Here is a 19,206-nt window from a genome sequence, read left to right as displayed (position 1 = left end):
GTTCATAATAAAATGAGGAAGGAGCTTCTGTACTTCAATTGCTACTGCAATTTTGGTAGCTCATGAGAAGGGGATGTTACTGCTGAAGAATTATGTCGTGCTGTATATGGGATTCGCAGGTGTTCCTTGTGTAGGACAAAAATGCCAAAAGTTACTAGTACTAACTGAAAATGAACTGGAAAGGCCCATGAAAGTGGGATTTGCTTAAAATGCTGCCTGTATTTCTATATTAATCCTCCCATATCTTTGACAAGCAGATGGTAGTGCTGATTTCTGAGTCTTCACTGGATGCCTATATAGAAAATAAATTATTCATAGGTGATACAGTTGTAATATCAGTGAAGGGGTTTATAAATGGGAATTTTCACGACTCATCTGTATTTTGTGCGCCTAGACAATGCAAAAGAGATTCTGGAACATGGGTGCCACCAGGAGCCAGGGAGAGGTTCCCAATACTGAACAGCAGAAGAGAGTTCCTCACCAAATGATTGACATAGGGAGGGGTGATAAGTGTATATTATATCTTCCTTTGAATGAGGGACAATTGGACAGAGTTGAAGGTAGAAAAACCAGGGAAATGGTATGCTGAATACCATAGAGGTGGAGAGTGGAGATTCATATATCATTTCTGGGTAGACCAAGTGTACCCAAAATAATTGATTTAATGAAAAGCAGGCAAATGTATCCTGTCCAGCTACAGGACTAATGACTACAAAGTAATCAGACAAGGTGACAAGTTTCTTGAAATTTGTTCACATAGCTTAAAAGATTTACCGCAGTAATCTTTTAATCCAGTTTCTTAGTGGAAATGGTGGTCCTACAGTTGTACCTTAGCAACATTTTACAGGATACAGAAATGTTTAATGCAGGCTTCGTGAAAGCCATCACTTCCAATGGTTGTTTGCTGCCGCTTTGTGTTCGTTGTGTTCCAGGCTGTAGGCTTCTTTTCAGATTATTGAATCCTTTCCAAAGTCTCTCTCTGGGCAGCTTATCCAAACAGTGGTCATGAAAATAAAACGTACGTGTTCCAGCTGCTTTTGCTGTAGCTTTGTTAGTTAATTTCTAAGTTAATTTTGAAGACCTGGCATTCATTTTGCTGTTTAATGTTGTGACCATATTGCTGCCCTGCAAAAATCAGGGAAAGCATTGCCTGTTGTTATGCTCCATTAGTGCAAGAAATACACCAGAGTGTTGGCATTAGGCCGGGACTGTCAGAAGCCCAGGCTGACTGGTGCTAACTGGTGGCAGAAAGCTGCTGGATTGCCAAGTCTAGTACTTCTCTGCAGAAGAGTATGTTGTGGAGGGGTCTAAGTAAGTTATCTTTGGTATCTTGAATTTCTGCTGCTTCTGCTTATCATCCCACAGCTACAGTGATACCCCATCCACCTGTCTGTGCTAAGTGAATGCAAAGAAGCTGTTATGCATAGCTTTATGATGGAATTTTCTGCCTGAGATGCCCCTGTTGTTTGGCTTTCATAGGTACTGGAAGGGAAGGATGTGTACATTATGAGAATTACAGTACTGGGCAATAATTCCTTGGTTTTCCTTTATATTGCTGTAAAAATAGTTGCTGTAAGAGAAACAGAGATAATATCAAAAAGAAGGAACTGTGAGAAATGGAGCAGATGTTTGCTTGTCAGTATCCCACAGTTCATAGTGAGGAAAAAAAGCCAGTATGTGTAGAGGAGAACATGGGATATTTACTGTGATTGCTGAGCACGTGATTCACACTTATGCAGCGCTGCGGGGATGTAGTGATCCAGAGTAGCTTTGCAGGGCCTAATAAAGCTGTGTGGAAACAGTGCTTAGGCAGGAATTTTTCTGCCTCGCTTAATGCAGATGCACAAGACCCAGAAATGCCTTCAGGTTGAGACTTGCCCTTGGTTTGTGTGATTAACCCTATTAGGTGTATGATGTCCTTAGCTTTAGAGGAACCTAGGAATGAAGGGCTGTATCCAAAGCAGTGGATCCTGTTTTTCAAGGAAACAATCTACATTTCATTTCTTTTGAAGAATCAAAGGAAGATTTTAAGGTTCTACATATGCTGCAAAATAGCAGCTCCTCCCCCATAGGCACCTAATTTGTATAGCAACATTTTTCAGATTGGCAGAGAAATTCCTGGGAGAAGGGCACACATCTCGAGAAAGCAGAGTTAAAGCTAGGGGCAAAGTTTTAATGTTTCTGAGAAGCAGATCTCCTGTAGGAACCAACAGTGTGGCACCTAATTTGCAAATAAGAGATCAGTCACACTGAAGTGCCATCTTGGAACTGTGCTTTTGCCTACTACACTTCACAAGGAAAGGAAAATGTGTTTATATTTTTGAAGTGCCAGGTTATTTTTGCCCCCTTTGGTCACTGGCATTCATCTTCAAAAATTGCATTCACCATATCTATATTTACTCTGATAGGTGGAAACTTATCAGATAGTAGCTTCCCCAACTTAGACACCTGTTGTACATTTTAAAATCTGTATCAGCTTTTGTGAATAAGCTATCCAGGTGGTTCTCTGCTAACTTAATATGTCTTCTTACCCCACTGACCCACAAGGATTTTCATAATGATAGAGGCTGGGGAATTTCTCTACCCGTAAACTTGTGAAAACAGTGTACTGTGTGTTTACTGCTGTGTACAGTTCCTAATACTACAGGCAATGAATGGTGTACATGATATTCATTAGAAGGCTTTCTTTAGTTAAGGCATGGTGTAGTTGTGGATTGTAGGTCTTCATAAGTAACATAGGAATAGTGTGAATAATACCACAGAAAGAGGCATCTAACATTACCATGGAAACATACTTATTCCAATTAAAAATGCCTAAAATTAATTATTGTGTTTACTTCAGATGTGGGTACATTCCAATAATTATGACATTAACCTGGGAATTTGCAGTAACTCTATTGACTGTAAACACCAATCTCAAATCGTAGTTAGTTCAAAATAGTATAACTAATAAAAAGACAAATTATTTGTGTTTGAGGTTATTAAGAATAACTGTCATGTATTCTCTTAATTTGTTAAAATTAGCATGTTAAAAAACCCCTACATTGCAGTTTGTTTACCTTTCTAGATATTTTAATAGTACATCTGGTAGTACCAGTTAACTGAGCAATAAAAACCCTCCCAGTTGTAACAACTATCCCTCCTCAATGAGGCTTAATCTTCTGTTCTTCAGTTCAGTGGGTTATTCACTGTTAACTTCTTTGCATGCTCTTGTTGGATCACTGGGTTGGTGAGTTCAGACAATGGGGTTTTTTTTATTCCATTTACCCTCATCTAGAATCTAATAAGTGTTCTGTCAAAACAATATCCAGCTTTTAAAATTATTTTTAATATTTGTTTTTTTAAGACCTTGTTACTCTCAACAATAAAGCACAAAATAAATTCAAGATTAATATACTGTAAGTAGAGGCAAGTTATCTTGTTTGTTCCAAAATCAAGGTGCCTAATTTTCCATCCATGGATCTCTTCTAATGGCTAGGTATAGATTCTGCTCTGTGGTAACTTCAGTGGAAATGTACGTGCTTGTGTCAGAGTTATATTTGCTCCATTTTCTCCTGTGTATGCGTGTGTGCTGTTTTTAAAACAATGCCTTTAAAAACAGGGTGTGAGTTTCCAAGAAATAATTTCTAAGCAAGCAAAGAAACCTCAAACTAACAAACAACAAATCTCTCACAGTGACACTTGAAGGAAAAAAAAACTCCATAGTAATCAGATTAGTAATATGCCATTTGGACTAATCATTATTGGCCAATAACTGCTCATTAGTTTGTCATGGGATGAATTCCCAGCCAGTTGCATGTAATTTCTTTGCAAGTAACCTGCAATTCCAGTTGATTGCTTTTTGCACAGTAGATAAGAATATAAAGAATAAAGAACACAAAGTCTGGATTTATTGGTATGTTGTGTTCATTCGTTGTACAAAGAGGTTAACTTGACAGATGTTAACTTAAATGTTTGAAAAAAATGTACAGGTTTACCTTGTAGCACAAGGATTCAAGGTATGTACTAACTTTGGATAGTCTGTGGTTGGAGGTACTTCAGCTGTAAGAGTTTCCTTTCTATTGAGATTTCAGTAAGATCTGTGCCTCCAGGTCTCTTCTCTGAAGAAGGCGACTATGGCTGAGGGTTGCAATGGGAGTTTTGCCACCGGAATCTGTTTTTCCTTTAAGAAAATTCTCATTTTTGTTCTTTGTCCATCTTGTGAAGCTTTAAAAAACCAAATCATCCAGAAAGTGTACTAAATCCATCTGCGGTTTTAAGTTGCCTTTTCTGATCGTAAAAAATCCTTGTTAGAAGCTGCAAGTCAGAGTGGGGGAAAGTGGATGAATAGGTGACCTAACTGCTGGTGCCGCAGGTCAAACAGCTGAAAACTTCTCCTTACCAAAAAAACTTGTCAGGAATAACTTTCCACATGGCTGACCACAGGCTGTATGAGTGTGTGTTGCTCCCATAAGGAAAGTGCAGCCTTCTGCAGTAGATCAGCTTGCATAGTTTGTGACACCATGCCCCAGAACTAGCCCCTGGGTAATAGTATTCAGATTAAGAAAACTACAGCCTGGTCCTGACTGTATCCTGATGCTACTACCATGGCTGTAATAAGACTTCTGCTTTAGTTTTTCCCATATCCTTCAGTGCTCTCCAAGTTGCAGTCCTTTATGCTCACTGCCAGTTAGGTACCCATGGACAACTGAAAGATAAAAAAGTTTCTGGAAACATTCTTAGTCAATACCTTTTTCTCTTTTCTCTTAGAAGTGAAGAAGAAGGCTGGCTTTATCACTCCAGTGCCAGGAGGGGTGGGACCTATGACTGTTGCAATGCTTCTGAAGAACACGCTCATAATTGCTAAAAAGCTCATTTGCTAGAGCAAGCGGGCTACCTCGGAAGAAGAATCCAAGTTGTTCTATTTATTGAAACACAAAATGTTTATTTTTTACTACAAAGATATTTATTTCTACATTGTATTTATTTTTTAATGTAAAGTATGCTGAACGCAATGGTTTACAAACTGTTAAAATACTTTGTGTTACCTCTTACTGACTTATTGTGAGCAAAAACAAGTTGAAGAATGCAGCCTATGCAGATACATTCTTGGTGGTCAATTATGTGTGTGAAAATGAAGAATCAAGCATGAATCACAAATATACCTGTGTATCTGGGGATGGGGTGCAATTACCAAAATCTTTTAAGCACTCGGGACCGTCAGTTTTGATCAGAGTGTAAAAACTAAGTTTCAACATGCTAGATATCTTTTAAAAATATAGGTTGCGTTCTGAGGTCATGAAGAGCTCTGGATGTAGTTTGAAGTCTTGAATTTTTTTTTAAAACACTTAAGAGCTAGCCATAGGAATCTTGAATCTGAAAGGAGTGAAAGACTGGAATTTTTGTTTCAACTGCCAGGCAGTGATGTTGACATGAATGCAAATGACCAGTGCATGTTTTAAAATATTCATGTAAACCTGAATGTGGGTAAAATTCTGATGTTAAATGTATGTAAGAGGTATGCATGAATTAATAGCTAGAATTGAGGCTAGAATTATTTTCTTTCCATGTCTAGATGGAAATGTTTTGGTGCATAATGCCCTCATCCCACAAATAAACCTGAAAAGATTTACTGGGCTGGATCGAGCTTTAATTAGGTAGACTGTAGTTAAAATTATTATGCATGTGCAGTATATATATATATATATGCAAAAGTTTGTCCCTGATGAACTATTTATTGTCGGAATTCTAAGTCATTTAGTTACTCCCTTATTATTCAAAACTGCATGAAGTTCTTTTGGGTTTGTTTTTTTTTTTTCTGTCTTGTAAGGCTGAGACATGTGAATTCTGGGCTACAATGTTTTGCTGCTTGGAGAGTTTTAGTTCTAAAGATGGATCTGGAATTGTCTTGTGGAATGCAAAAGCTGGAGTAGAGTAGCTGCTAAGATACCATTTGAACTGCGTGTGTGCACTATGGATATGAAGAGCCTTCCCCAGTTTCCACTGAAGTAATTGAGAGTTTGTTTGAGCTTTTATCTTCATGTTTTTATCTCAGCTGAGATAACTTCAATTTATTTTCATCAAGAACCTTAGGTGTTTGCTAGTAGACTATAGATAACTTGAAAGGGGGAGGGGAAAAAAGTGTGGCTTAGTACTACTGCTATTAAACAAAAAAACCCACACTTTGTCTAATAAACAAGATGGAGTGTCACTTCTGTGCTGATTGTTCTTACGGTCATCTTTCTGAGAGTTTTGTTTAATGCAGTGTTTGCAAAAGGGGCTGACAGAATCATTACTAAATATATAGTACCATTAGTGCAGACGCTTGCTTATCTGTTTAAATTTAAGTAGTGGTAGAAATGTTGGGAGGATTATGGTGGCTATGGAGATGTTAGACTGGTCAACCTATCATTGACTAAGATGGAATAAAACCTGTTCACTGTTATGTTCATCTTTGTGAAAAATAGTAATACAGTTTGGAGGGTGGTTGGTTGTTCTTTTTTATCAGTGTGTTGGAAGTGAAGCAAATGGAGGTGATTTGTTTGTTCTGTCATTTACCTTTTTTCATCTGTTTACATTGCTGTCCTAGGTTCTCTTTTGTTTTATTTGATTTAACTGAAAGAATCTCTGCAGTTTTTGGCATAAAAACAATTTATGATGTTTTCCTTATGTCACATGACTTAGCCTGTTTCTTTCATGTCCTGCAAACAGTTTATTGTGCATCTTAAGCTTTTTCTCTTTTCACTTTTGGTGGATGGACTAGCATTACACAAAAGCCAGTGAGAGTGAGGTTTTGCTCAACAGCTTACTCTTTTCAGACCTGCCAGACACATCTGTGAGAGTGTTCTCCACTGGGAGAACATCCAGAAGTAGCATCCAGAGGGAAAGGCTTAGCTCATGTACCAGACCTGGTTGAGTCTGGTCCAAGCATGAATGCCCTGTGGCGGACAAAGGCATGGCCTTATCCACTGAAGCCTTCTCACAGGTCTGCCGCACCCAGCTATATTGCCTAATGACAAAGCCACGTTGGATTCAAGCTGGTTTAAGTTCCCATTGTGTAGATGTGTTGAAAGCAAGGCTCATCATACTTAGCCATGCTCCGGACTGATAGCAGAGGTTATCCAGGTAGGTATAACCACTCCTGTCAATTCAGGGAGTGCACAAGCTGCACTTGATCAGTGTGCAGGCATGCAGCAATTCAGGATAGCAGAGGAAGGGAAAAAGCCTCTTGGAATGTAGTCCATGAGCAGGAGAACACCTAATTAAAATGTGCCTAACTAGCTTGTGTTTTTCTCTTAACATGTGAAGTGGTTAGATTAAATCCTGTGGATCATTTGGGAGAGTGCAGCATAGAGGGAGAACTTGAGCTGACCAGAGTTGTTGGAGCATTTATCAAAAGATTTTGGTTTTAACATACGGATATTGTGAAATGTTTTTTTTGCTTGGGGTTCACAGTTGAGAAAGTAGAAGTTGTTATTGGGGTGAAGTCTGTAGCTCTCCTTCAGTGAGGGTCAGGATTTTGGAGGTTGTTTGTGTGTGTGTGTATATATTATTGAACTGGGCCTTTCTGGCAACCTGCTCTAGTATGTCAGCCAAGGTAAGTACCCTTCAGAGGGACCAGTCCTACTTGTTCCAAGTTGCCTGTGGCCCACGAAGTTGGACAGTGTTTGGGACTGTGGAGAGTGGTTTTTTTTTTTCTAAGAAATGTGTGTGATGGCTGTGTCCTAGAGACCTACAAACACTTTACATAAAAAGTATGATTCTTCTCATTATGCATACCCACTTTTTTGAAAAGGTAGAGATGGGCTTTTATGACAGTATACTGGCAGCAACAATGAAGGGATTGCCTAATATGGGAGCCAACAGCTGACTTGTCTTTCAGCCCGTGTTTTCTTGGTGCCTGCACTTTCCCAGCTTTCAATTTCTGCCCTGCACAGCTATGTGTAGCTCCAGCCAGCAATCCAAGTCCTTGAGCAAGGCTGGTGGCCTGCCTTGCTTCAGAGTGTTGTGCAGACAGGAAGGCTAAATGAAAGGCAGTTAGCATGCCCCTCGGGCTCGCCAGGGCCTGTGTTCAAAGGTCTCTTGCTGGCAGTCACAGATGGAGAACATCATCTGTTATCTTTGTGTCTGATTGCTTCCTAATCTTGGCACTAGCTGTTCTCTCAGTTTTTCCTGGGAATGGCAGGGAACTGAGGTACAGGAAGGAACATGCGCAAAATAGGGACTGGACCCTAAACTCCAGAGTAGCCTACTGAATGCTGACTGACCTCCTAGAAGTAGCATGAGACCTACATTGTTAAGGGAAAGAATGGTCATGTTTTTTACCAGACATGATTTTTCATGTTGCTCACCTCTGTTTTGTTGTATTTCGTTGATCTGCTCTGGCAGATAGCATGTCTTCCTTTAAAACTGTGTCTTTGCATGCACAATTATGCCCACAGGTAATAGGAAACCAGGGTTTCAAAAGAAAACCTGATCCCATTGCTAGATAATAGCAGTTTCCTAAATAAATGTGTGGTTGCCCTGGGGGTTGAGGTTGTTGCCAGATGCACTTTTTTCTGATTGGTGAGAACAGCAGGTGACGCTTCATGTCATATAAGTGCAAGAGAAAAGACAGGAGCACAGATAAGCAGAGCAAGTGAGCCATCTGGAAAGAAGAGTTGAGAAGGTATTAAAGCAGCTGCTTGCCATGGCATTTGGAATGCTAATCTGTATTTTGCTGAAAGGTGGGTTTGGAGGCGGCTTTTCAATGGCATAAGATTCCAGGCTTTGAACAATAGTTCAGTCTTTCTGAAATAAGCAGTAGTGGTGGGAGCATGCAAAGATGCTGCAAAGCAGAATTGTTTTAGCGGTTTTAAACCTGGATGAGATTTTAACTGATGGGGTATAATTTTTCTTTGCCAAGAAGCTACTTAGACTGGTAACAGTTGTAGTATATTACAGGTATCTGTGTTATAATTTGCATAAGATAGAATGGAGAACAAAATGGATATCTATTTTGGAATTTTGCAAACAGTAGTTTGTTACCACACAATCATAATTACGCTGTGGCAAAAGGAAGTTTGAGGCAAGAATGTTTTAAATGAATTATTATATTGCTGCATTGTATTGGAATTGTAATAAGTGGGTACATGTTTTCTGGATTAAATGAACCTTGCATAGATATGCTGAGTTTTTCTGTTACAGTAAGCATCTATTTGCATTACACAGCAATGGGGGTGCTGAGTGAAGAGTCAGCTGTTAATGTTTCATCCCTCAGCACAGACTTATGGAATAATTGGACAAAATTCAATGCTGAAGGTATTTCTTTTTTGTTTTGTTTTGTCTCTATTAATCTGTCACTTAAAAAAATCCCACCAAACCAAAGTCTATTATGATGATTGCTGCTATAATGCTCCTGTCACATGGACCCTATTGAATTTTGTGTGTTGTATTTGAGAGATGAGCGGCTTGTTTTCATGGAGCCTTAAAAACCTCTCTGAAGTAATAGCTGCCACTCAGCTGAGGTAGCCTCAGCACTGACCAGCTAAAGGATCACTTATGCAAAGACAGTTATAATTTGAAGGTATTCTAAGGTTAATTGGGATAGATGATCTGCATTTCTGATTGCCATTTCTGTTACTTTTAACTAGTGCTTGGTGTTTATCTGTCTTCAGCATGAATTTTCATACACCCAAGTGAGAATGCAGCAAGCATAGTGATGCCTCTCCCTGCTGTTACTCAGTAGTTTCTTTCTTGGTTGCAGTTTTGCTTTTGGCTACCGCAGCTTCCACAGACCTTTGCAGAGTGCTAGCTCTCTCTTTCTTTTTCTTTTCTGACTGAAATGTGAACTCCAGCTATTTACCTGCCAACATCTGAGACCAGAGGGCTGTCTTTATTCTACATGCTGCATTCTTGATGTTACTTCAGGTGCTAATGATGTCATTACTTTGGGAGAACTGCGATCTGGAGCTGAGGTTTTGGCAGGTCAGTAAAGGAGGAAAGGATTTTAACTGTGATGTCTTTGTACTTTAAAAAGAACATAAACATGCATACAAATCATCTTCTGTTAATTGTAAGTCATCACAAGATGTCTTAGAAGCCTTTTTTAGTAGCTCCATAAGCTTTTTATTTTACTCATAAAAAGTCAAACTGTTCTCTTTTTGATCTAATTTGTCATAGTGGTACAGCATAATATCTATGCATACATTCATACATATATATGTGGGCTTCATATATATGTAATATATATATAACAAATATTACACAAAAATGTGTATGAAGTCAAGATTATGTTGATTTTGACTGTAATAGTTCAAGTTATCACCATAGCACTATGGTCTGTTTTAGTGGATTTGTCTGTGACACGATTCTTCCAGAGCTGCATACAGAGCAAACAGGAGTATAATGAAATACAAATATGTTGTGAGTTATTAAGTACCTTGTTCATTTTATTTCTAGAAAGCAGGAGCTATGGGTCATGTTTTAACAAAGAAGATGCTTATTTGCACAAACACAGCCATGTCTGTAATTGCCCTGTGTACCTTTATGCCAGCTGTGACTGTGCAAATTGACTAGATACCAGTGCTTTTAGATGAATGTTCCCTTCAAAGCTAGACACAAATGCACAAGCATACAGGCACACATTTACACAGGTAGTTAAAAGTATATTTCGGTGGACCTTTCACAAAGCTGTTGAAAAGTTTAGAGAACAGCATTTCTAGAAAGAAGATTGAAAAGAAATATGTAAAGAGTCACCAAAGAAACTGGCTGTACCTCTGTGAAGTTTTCTTGCAGCTCCTATTCTGGTACCAGTTAAGTTTGTAGTGAGGGTTATAACCAAAGTTCAGTAATACTGGTTCCTGAGAAAATGAATTCCTGGTTAAGTATCATTGGAAGAAACTGGTAGTTTCTTTTGGGATTGCAAGTCCCCTGGGGACTGAGGTGCAGTTTGTTAAAAAACCATTATTTTCTACTCAAGCCATTTGCCTCCTATTTACAAGATTATGTCCTATTTCCGTATTATACGTTACATAGGCTTTACTTGTCACCAGTGCTGGAGCTAGGAAACATTAGGCTTGGTGATCACCTGGGGGGAAAAAGGTAGTGGAGAGGATGCCTGGCTGGGAGCTGACACGGCAGGCGTAAAGAACTTGAGACACTGTTTGGGCTGAACGGGAGCCTTCGTAGCAAAGTGAGCAGCTAGGATACAGGAAGGGCTTGGTTTTACTGGGGAAAGAATGTGATCCCTTTGTTGTGATGAGCTTGTTCTTCCTTGCAGCCTGTAAGGGAGGCCCTGAACCTGGGGCTGACCCCTTCCCTCCCCTTTCTGACTCCTGTGTTCCTCCCAGATGCACCATACTTAAAAGCTGAGCTGTCATGGTCTTAGTGGCGGACTCTTTGTGTTGCCAGTCTGTTGGTTTTGGCATGCCCAAGCTTCCAAGTACCTGGAGTTTTGATTTCATGTCAGATCTTGCCAAGTGTACCTGTTTGAATGACTCACCTGCAGGCAGCTGTCAAGTGCTTACACAGCATGCTTTTCTTTCCTCATGTGACTTGAAAGGCACATGGATATGTTTATTCAACAGCTTATTTAGTATCTAAGTGGATAATATGATATGAATTATCATAATGCTCTGTGATGGGCTAGAAAATAATTCTTTTTGTTTTCAAGACTCATCATTCTTTCAGAGGTAATTATTTATACTTTTGCAACATCAAAATAATTAGCACTCAGTTTTTGTGTGTACATTTAAGATCTGATCTTGCAACCCACACTGGACAGAGACCTTGCTCCTGACAACAAGGGAGGAATGTATTGTTCATTTGTGGCCTGTGCAAGAAGATGCTTGAAACGCTTTCTAGGCAGGCTTCTGCTCTAGGCTGGCTTTTTCTAATGACAGGACTAACTTTCACAGCACTCAGAGGAAGAGGTTTCAAGTACCTGCACGAAGTGAGGTTTCTTCCAGATGTTGGTAGATGGAAGTCTGCCACCTCTTGGCAGTGGTGGTGTAAGTGAGGAAGGATATTCTGGCTGTGTGAATCCATCTGGGGAAAGTTTGAATAGAGGTAGCTGGGGATTTCATGCCTCTGGCATATAGATTGGTACCTTCCACATCTATTTTTTTCACGTGTGGCAGAGATACAAGTGAAATATTAAGTGTTTTCAGGGCCTGGTAGAAAAGTGGTACTTTGGGTGTCAGGAAACTAAAGGGTCCTGTTGAGTGGTTATGTTTAGTGGTTTCATAGCATGCTGTTCAGTCCCCTTTGCACTCAAATGATGATTCAAAGCAGTTGATGCTGAAGCGTTTGGAGAGAGACACAGGGGATGCTTTAAGTTGCTGTTACCTGTTTTCTGAAGCTCTTCCCTGCAGAGTTTTGGTAGCTGGTCTGCAGGTACCTTAGTGAAAATGGGCTTTTGCAGGTCTTATGCATTCTGGATCTCCTTGGCATGCTGAGCCCTGCAGCTGTCTTGACCATGTGCTTTGTTTTGCTTTGTGCTTTCCCCAGCAGTGAGCATCATACAGTCCTCCTGTGGAAAAAATAGTATCATGCCTCTCTTGTCCTAAAATCTGTCTTTTCTTTCTTAAATCTATTCTTTCTCAAGTTCTTCTTCTCTTCCTTAAATCAGTCCCTCCATGGCCTGGTCCTGCGCTGACTCTGCTCTCGGTCAACAAGCTGCTGTGTGCTGCACACAAATTTAGTCTGTGAGGCACTTGAGGCAAGGTCTGATAAAGATAGGGCCTAAGTCTTTGTACGTCCTTCGTGTGTATGTATTGTCACTTTATTGCTGGCTGAAACTGGGTTTGCTTTATAGTTTCTAGTGTTGTGTTTCTAGCTTTAGGTCTTCCTTCTCCACAGTGTGAAGAGAAACTTCAGATTTTTCATTACAAGAATGGAAAGATGCCCTTTTCCCAGCCCAAAGCCATTCATTTTAAAGCAAGACATGTTTTTTCGCAGCTCTGTAGCTTTTCCTGAGAGAGTAAACCAACATCTTCTTTTTCAAGCAGACTTGAATTGTTAATTGTTCTCTTTAAGTCTCTTGATAAACTGGAAGTCTGATTACTCTGTCAGATTTTAGAGGGTACTGTTTTCCAAGTAGTGTTATTTGATCTGAGTAGCAGTGATAGTATCAAGCCTCTTTGGTGTCCAAACTATGTGATTCACAATAGAATTGCCATAACACACGGGTGTAGAGCAGCTGTTTACCGTTGCTCATTATCTCTGTGAAGTTGCATAAAGGACAAAGTAAAAAAAAATCACTTAGTTGAGCACACGTGGAATTCCTGCCATGAAATGGCTCAAACTGGAATTTTGTCAAGAATTTAGGAGGTTGATGGTGTTAATCCTGAAAACTGTGTCATGGGATCTCGAGTTGCCTGCAGGAAGACTGGAGGCTTATGTCTCTGACAATCATTCCATCAGCGTAATATCTCCAGACCTTGATTCAGCACTTAGTCAGAAAGGAAGATTTTTTTGCTTGCTGCACCATTGGTTAGTCACACTGTGCAGAACTTGTCACCTTCCTGTGTGATGTTATTTTTCTTGTGGTCATAACTGAAAGTTGGTGTTGACATACACTCAGGAGATTGCCTTCAGCCATCACTAAAACAGTCCCCTGAAATACTAAGGCATTGCTTGAACACCCCACCTCACAAGTGATTCCTGTAACTCAGTAGAGAGACCAGTTCAAACAGATACTTGCATTGACAGTGAAGCTTTTGAGCTTTCTCTTGGTAATAAGGTAGTTGTTTTCTGTGCTTTCAAAGCAGAAGCATGCTTACTGACCTGGATGCTTATAACTTTGCACAAGTTCAGAAACTTAATAGTTGTGGACAGTGGTTTTGCACAGGAAGAGCATCGGGGCCATCTTGGGTCCTTATAATATGGATGGAGGGAACAATCCCACCATTCGTCACTCACTCATAGTTGCAGAGCTGGCATGCAGGTGTTAGAAATGTAATAGTTGGTCTTGTGATGGGGAAAAGAAAAACATAATAATTTGAATTCGGACTGGGAAGCATACTGAGAATAATTAAATGCTCTCATTGTGTCCTAAATCCCTGATATTCCTGGGATGGTGTTTCTGACGGATTGCAGGTTGGATAGTGTTGGATAGTTTTTTCTTTCTCTAAAGCTATGCTGGAACGTCTTGGAAGCCTGTGCTGTGTGGTGGTGTTTGAATCAGCTCATGAGACTTATCACAGTAAATTTATGTATTAAGTGTCTTTCTGCAGGCAATGTCTGTTCATCTTGAGTTGTGAAAATATATTCAAATGTTTGTTGGTTTTTTTTTCTCTCCCTAAATGTAACTTGACTTTTTCCCCTTTTCACAGTAGACTACACAGAGCAGCCGAAGCTCATGAAGCTTATGCAGACCTGTCTTGAAGAACACTACAGCTACTGTATCAATGGGCTCTGTGCTTTCCACAGTGAACTGAGGAAACCCATATGCAAGTAAATAATACTGCTTATAAGTATCCTGCTTAGAAAATAGCAACTGTAGCATTGTTTCTTTGTCTGCTACATGTTTTCAGTGTAATGTGGCAGTCAAGCATTTGCGGGCTTAAACTTTGTCACAGGTTTGAGTGCTATAGTCACAGCTTATTGTGTGTGGCCTTTCAATAATTAAGGGATGCTTATAAGAAAGATGGGGACAAAATTTTGGTATGGCCTGTTTTGATAGGAAATGAGGTAATGGTTCTAAAATAAAGAGTCAATTCAGGCTAGGTACAAGGAAGATTTTTTTTCCTTTTTTTTTTTTTTTTTTTACACTGGGGGTGGTGAAACACTGACCCAGGTTGCCCAGAGAGGTGCTGGATGCCTCATCCCTGGAGACATTCAAGGCCAGGCTGGATGGGGCTCTGAGCAACTTCGTCTGGGTGAAGATGTCCCTGCTCATTGCAGGGGGGATGGACTACATGACCTTTAAAGGTCCCTTCCAACACAAACCATTCTGTGATTTTCAAGTGACTCAGGACTGTTACTGAGGCACTAGTGCTCTGCTAGTGTAATACTCAGGAAGTGAGAGGGAACATTCACATCTTTGTAGGTCTCTGCTTTGATGGCATCTCAAATCACAACTGGTGCTGTAGTGAATAGTAGAGGAGTAAGTAGATTTTCACAGTGGGCACAATGAAGGGGGCAAGATGTCAGCTGCAACTCCCTTATTCTGCAACTGCTTACACACCCATGTCCTGAGACCATGGTACCTGTAAAATTTTCTAGGGTCCATACTGGACTGCTTTGGCTGTTGGAGGCATTATAGCAGCTAAGGATCAGCAGAGGACAGGGCTCTTAGTCCACACCCTCTGTGATGAGGGTATGTTTAGATTGTGTTTGTTGCTGTGACTGCAGTACTTGAACTAGCTTTTAACTAGATAGGCTGGGACAACTGGTAGCCTTTGTGGAGTGAAGAGGTTCTGACAGCACCAGATTCAGCCCATCCTCATTTAGACTTGTTCTAAATTGTTTAAAACTGATGAAAACTAATATGTGTTTCTGAAATACAAAGCATGAGAAGTTCTGAATAATTTTTTGCATGGTGTGTATTTATTTTGTAGGTGCCTTGCAGGTTATAATGGAGAGAGGTGTGAACATTTAACACTAAATTCGTATGCACGTAATTCTTACGAACGCTACATTGCTGTGGGAATTGGTATAGGAATACTGACAAGTGGGATACTTGCTATCATCTACTGCTACGTGAAAAAGAGGTATGGGAGAGATGTAACCTTCTGATTACACTCATCTGAATTACAGTGGGCAGAAAAGCTGTGCAGTTTTGAGGGCACTGGGAGTGTGTTCTTGCCAGTTACTCATTTGCCGTGTGATCTTAAAGGAGCCGACACTTGATACTTCTGCTTTCCCATCTGCCAAAACACGGATTTTATTACATCTACCTAATGGAGTTAGGAGATTAGATTTCAGTTCTGTTCAGACTACTGTATGTTTAGATTTTTCCAGTTAAAATCACTTGATATTGTCTGTTTTAGATGCAGGAAACTGAAATCACCCTATAAAGTCTGCATAGGCGAGACAGCATTGTGAAGATCTGGCGTTGGGACACCTACCAATTTGCCTGTAAACGAGAGGAAGTTCCGCTGGGAAGGCCACTCTGCACCATCTGGCAGGTACCCCAGCCTCACTGATTAGATGAAATAAAGGGAATAACAGAGCGAGTACATGAAGGAAACTCCTGCAGAACTGATGGACTCCATTCACTTTTGAAGAAAAACCCTCTTTCCAGTAAAGGTTGCTAGATGAACAGATCAGAACAGCTATTGATACTTTCAGCCCTCTCGACACACTCCTGTGGCTGGTAGTTGTTAAGGGGAGGACTGATTCGTTTTAGCTGTTTTCGGTCATTTCAAGCCCTAGTAGAGTGTTCTGCTCTAGTCTTTTCTGTCTTTTGTTGGGTTTTTTGTGTTCTTTTTTTTTCCTTCTCTGGAGGAAGTGCACAACCTGTCTCACAATGGAGCTATATTCTGAACATCATATGCTGACAAGAAACCGTTTAGCTTCTGATTTCAGCGTCTACTGCCTTTACGTGTGAATAAACAGCCCTCTTCCAACACTGCAGCTGTCTTCATTGTACTATGCAAAGTATAGCCTTCTGTCGTCATAATGGGCAAAATCATCAAATGCTTTGAACTGAGGAAAATGGATGGTTCTCAGAGGCTTACTTAAACTTAGGAAAAGAATCAGCAGTTCCTGGAAAAAATAGACCATGACATCTCTGGGCATGGCAACTTCCTTACTATTTTCACAAGTAAAGGAATTGGAATTTTTCTCCAAATGGATTATTGAGTGTGTTCATGACAGAGAACTCTACTCTTCCCTAACAACATAAAACAACTCATCAGACTCAAGAAACTTCAAGCAGAACATCATGTTGCTGCACCTGATTTCAGTTGCTTGAGAAGCTACACTTCAGTTTACCTCTGCCCAGGAAACAGACTCTCTTTATTCTGTTCTCACATTATGTGCACAACATGACCACTCAAATAAGAAAGAAATAATGACTGGTATTTTCTTCCACCCTGGACAAACAGATTGCATATCAGATGCTTGATTTTCTTTTTCTTGTCTACAAAGAATCACAAAGGTAAAAAGATTTTGTTCAGGGAAAAGGGGAGAAAATTGCTTCTGGAGAAGATGGCACTAACTGTGACTTTTCACTGACAGCTGGAGTATTTGCCAATGATGATGAGACTAGAGATGGCTCTGAGAGATTTTCATTTCAGCTGTTGCATGTTGTAGGTGCCTCTGCTATGCTTAGTCACCTATGAGAAAAAGGCAGTTGGGTACTTTGTGATGTTGTGGAGTGATACAGGCTCCTAAATTTAGGTGCCCTGCCGGAAAGCTCAATTTCTGTTGTGTGTTCATTTTCACAAAAGGATGCATGTCTTTTGTTTCAAAAAGCCTTCTGTATTTGTGAGGCTTCAACGGTAATGCTGAAATGTCTATGAAAGGCTGAGTTTTGAAAGAGTAAATGTACATTTGTCACTTGTGTAGTCTGAAGCTCTGTAGGCTTCTCCCACAGGGGCATTCTGGTCAGTAGCCGAGTCATCTTGGCTCTCAATTTGATACCAATAAATAAAACAGCATGTCACACACTGGCTAGACTCCCTGTGCAACAGACTAGAGCAAGCAACATGTGCATATGCAGAAAGGATTGTTGATGAGGAGCTGGATGGAGACAGCAGTGCTTTCTTCTACATGTTGACCTGAGTGTTTTTTAAGAGGCACTGAACTGATTTTTATGACTCTCTGAAGCCTTTTTGTTTTCTTCATCTCAAGTTACATCTTCAGATTTCTGTGTTGTTTGCCTGTTTCCATTTTTCTGATCTTTTCTTAGTAACCACTGAGAGACAACTGCTGGTTGTCATGATTTTCAATTCAGTTTTCAGTATCTGGCCTAACGTTTTTTGTGTCACATTTATGCAGTGTGAGTGCAATTAGATGTGAATTAGATTCTGCACATCCACACACAGACACACAAACCCCCTTCACCCCTCACCCCTCATATACACTGGACAGACTGATGTGAAATACCTGTTAGAAATACGCATGTCATCAGGAAAATGCAGGTGAGAGGTCTTTCTCATCGATCTCTGAGAAAATTTTAAGAGCTAGATGGGCCAAAGGATGAAAATATGTTGTCATGTGAGTGAATCTCCTCTGCACTGAGTTGTGTCTTCCTCCATGCACATTGTGAGTGCTGCATTCACTTCCAGAGGAAACAACCTTTCTGCATTGGAGAGGCTACATCTTGCAGCAGATATGCACAGTAACACAACTTGCTCTGGGTGTACATGCAGTTGTTAAAGGAGTTCTAAGGGTGGGAATTTTAACAACTGGACTTCCATTTGTCCAAAAAAAGCTGTTAGGGAGAGGTGGACTTGGTTTTAGCCATTTGCATGTCCTTTTACTGACTTCTTTTATACCCTTTATATACCAGTGGCCAAGCAGGTGCCTCACAGGATATGTAAGTGCTTCTTGAAAAGTATTTATTCATTGCAGTGAGACACTGTGTACCTACAGAAACACACTGACTTATTTTTTTTCATGTTTGGTTAAACATAAGTGGAAAAAAGGAGGTTTATTTCAAGACCACAATTCAGCAGGAAACTAAATAGAGAAATGTTTGTTCTAGTTCATTTTCTGGTCCAAGGCAGCTTTGGAAAGGCTACCGGTGAAAGTTTGCTAGTGGAAGAAAAGCTTGAGAGCGAAACATCGGATGAGTCTGTGCCATGCAAAATGTGACTTTGTGCAAGGGCAGAAGGAGAATAAAATGGAAAGACAATGATAGGAAAAGGATGTCTGTGCTTTTTTTTTTTTTTTTTCCCAAGTGGTATTGAGGCTGCCGGAAGTGGGTTTCTCACCACCTGCACATTGCATGCCATTTGTGCTGAAGCACGAGGTGGGAGCAGGCTGCCAGCTTCTTAGACATCCCAGGCTGGTGGCACCAGTGCAGATGACGGCTTTCTCCATCAGTCTGCAGCATTTACAGAGTGTAGGCCATGTGGGAGAAGAGTGTTGTCATTGCAGTTTCAAGGTATTTCTTCAGGCCCAAGCTGTGTTTGAGGGATCATGACATGAGTTAATTGCACTGCTGTTTGACCCAGCTGAGGAAGCCTGCATTGCCTCAGATTGCTTTGTGGAGTCAGCTGTGCTGAGGGCTGCCCTGATAAGTGACAGGTGCTACTGGGCTGGTATGATGTGTTGCTACTTAGGGTGCTGAAT

At 40.3% G+C, this 19,206-nt stretch overlaps 1 protein-coding gene across 6 annotated transcripts in view; it reads left to right on the top strand.

Moving 5' to 3' along the window:
- The window catches only part of LOC135987984 (bifunctional methylenetetrahydrofolate dehydrogenase/cyclohydrolase 2, mitochondrial-like), a 51,155-nt gene extending 32,381 nt beyond the window's left edge, over window positions 1-18,774 (top strand). For 4 of the 6 annotated variants that reach the window (XM_065633434.1, XM_065633435.1, XM_065633436.1 and 1 more), the window contains 3 exons: window positions 14,295-14,415; window positions 15,522-15,674; window positions 15,954-18,774. In XM_065633434.1, the coding sequence (XP_065489506.1) occupies window positions 14,295-14,415; window positions 15,522-15,674; window positions 15,954-16,008 (329 nt within the window). In that variant the 3' untranslated portion in view covers window positions 16,009-18,774. Of the gene's footprint in view, window positions 1-4,749; window positions 6,564-14,294; window positions 14,416-15,521; window positions 15,675-15,953 lie in introns of those variants that run through there. The other 2 variants (XM_065633439.1, XM_065633438.1) reach the window with 2 other exon arrangements.
- Window positions 18,775-19,206: the final 432 nt, after the last annotated feature.

Source organism: Caloenas nicobarica, chromosome 4, assembly GCF_036013445.1.
Source record: "Caloenas nicobarica isolate bCalNic1 chromosome 4, bCalNic1.hap1, whole genome shotgun sequence".
Lineage (NCBI taxonomy): Eukaryota > Metazoa > Chordata > Aves > Columbiformes > Columbidae > Caloenas > Caloenas nicobarica.
The sequence above is the reverse complement of the archived record's forward strand: the minus strand, read 5'-3'. Positions and strand labels throughout refer to the sequence as shown.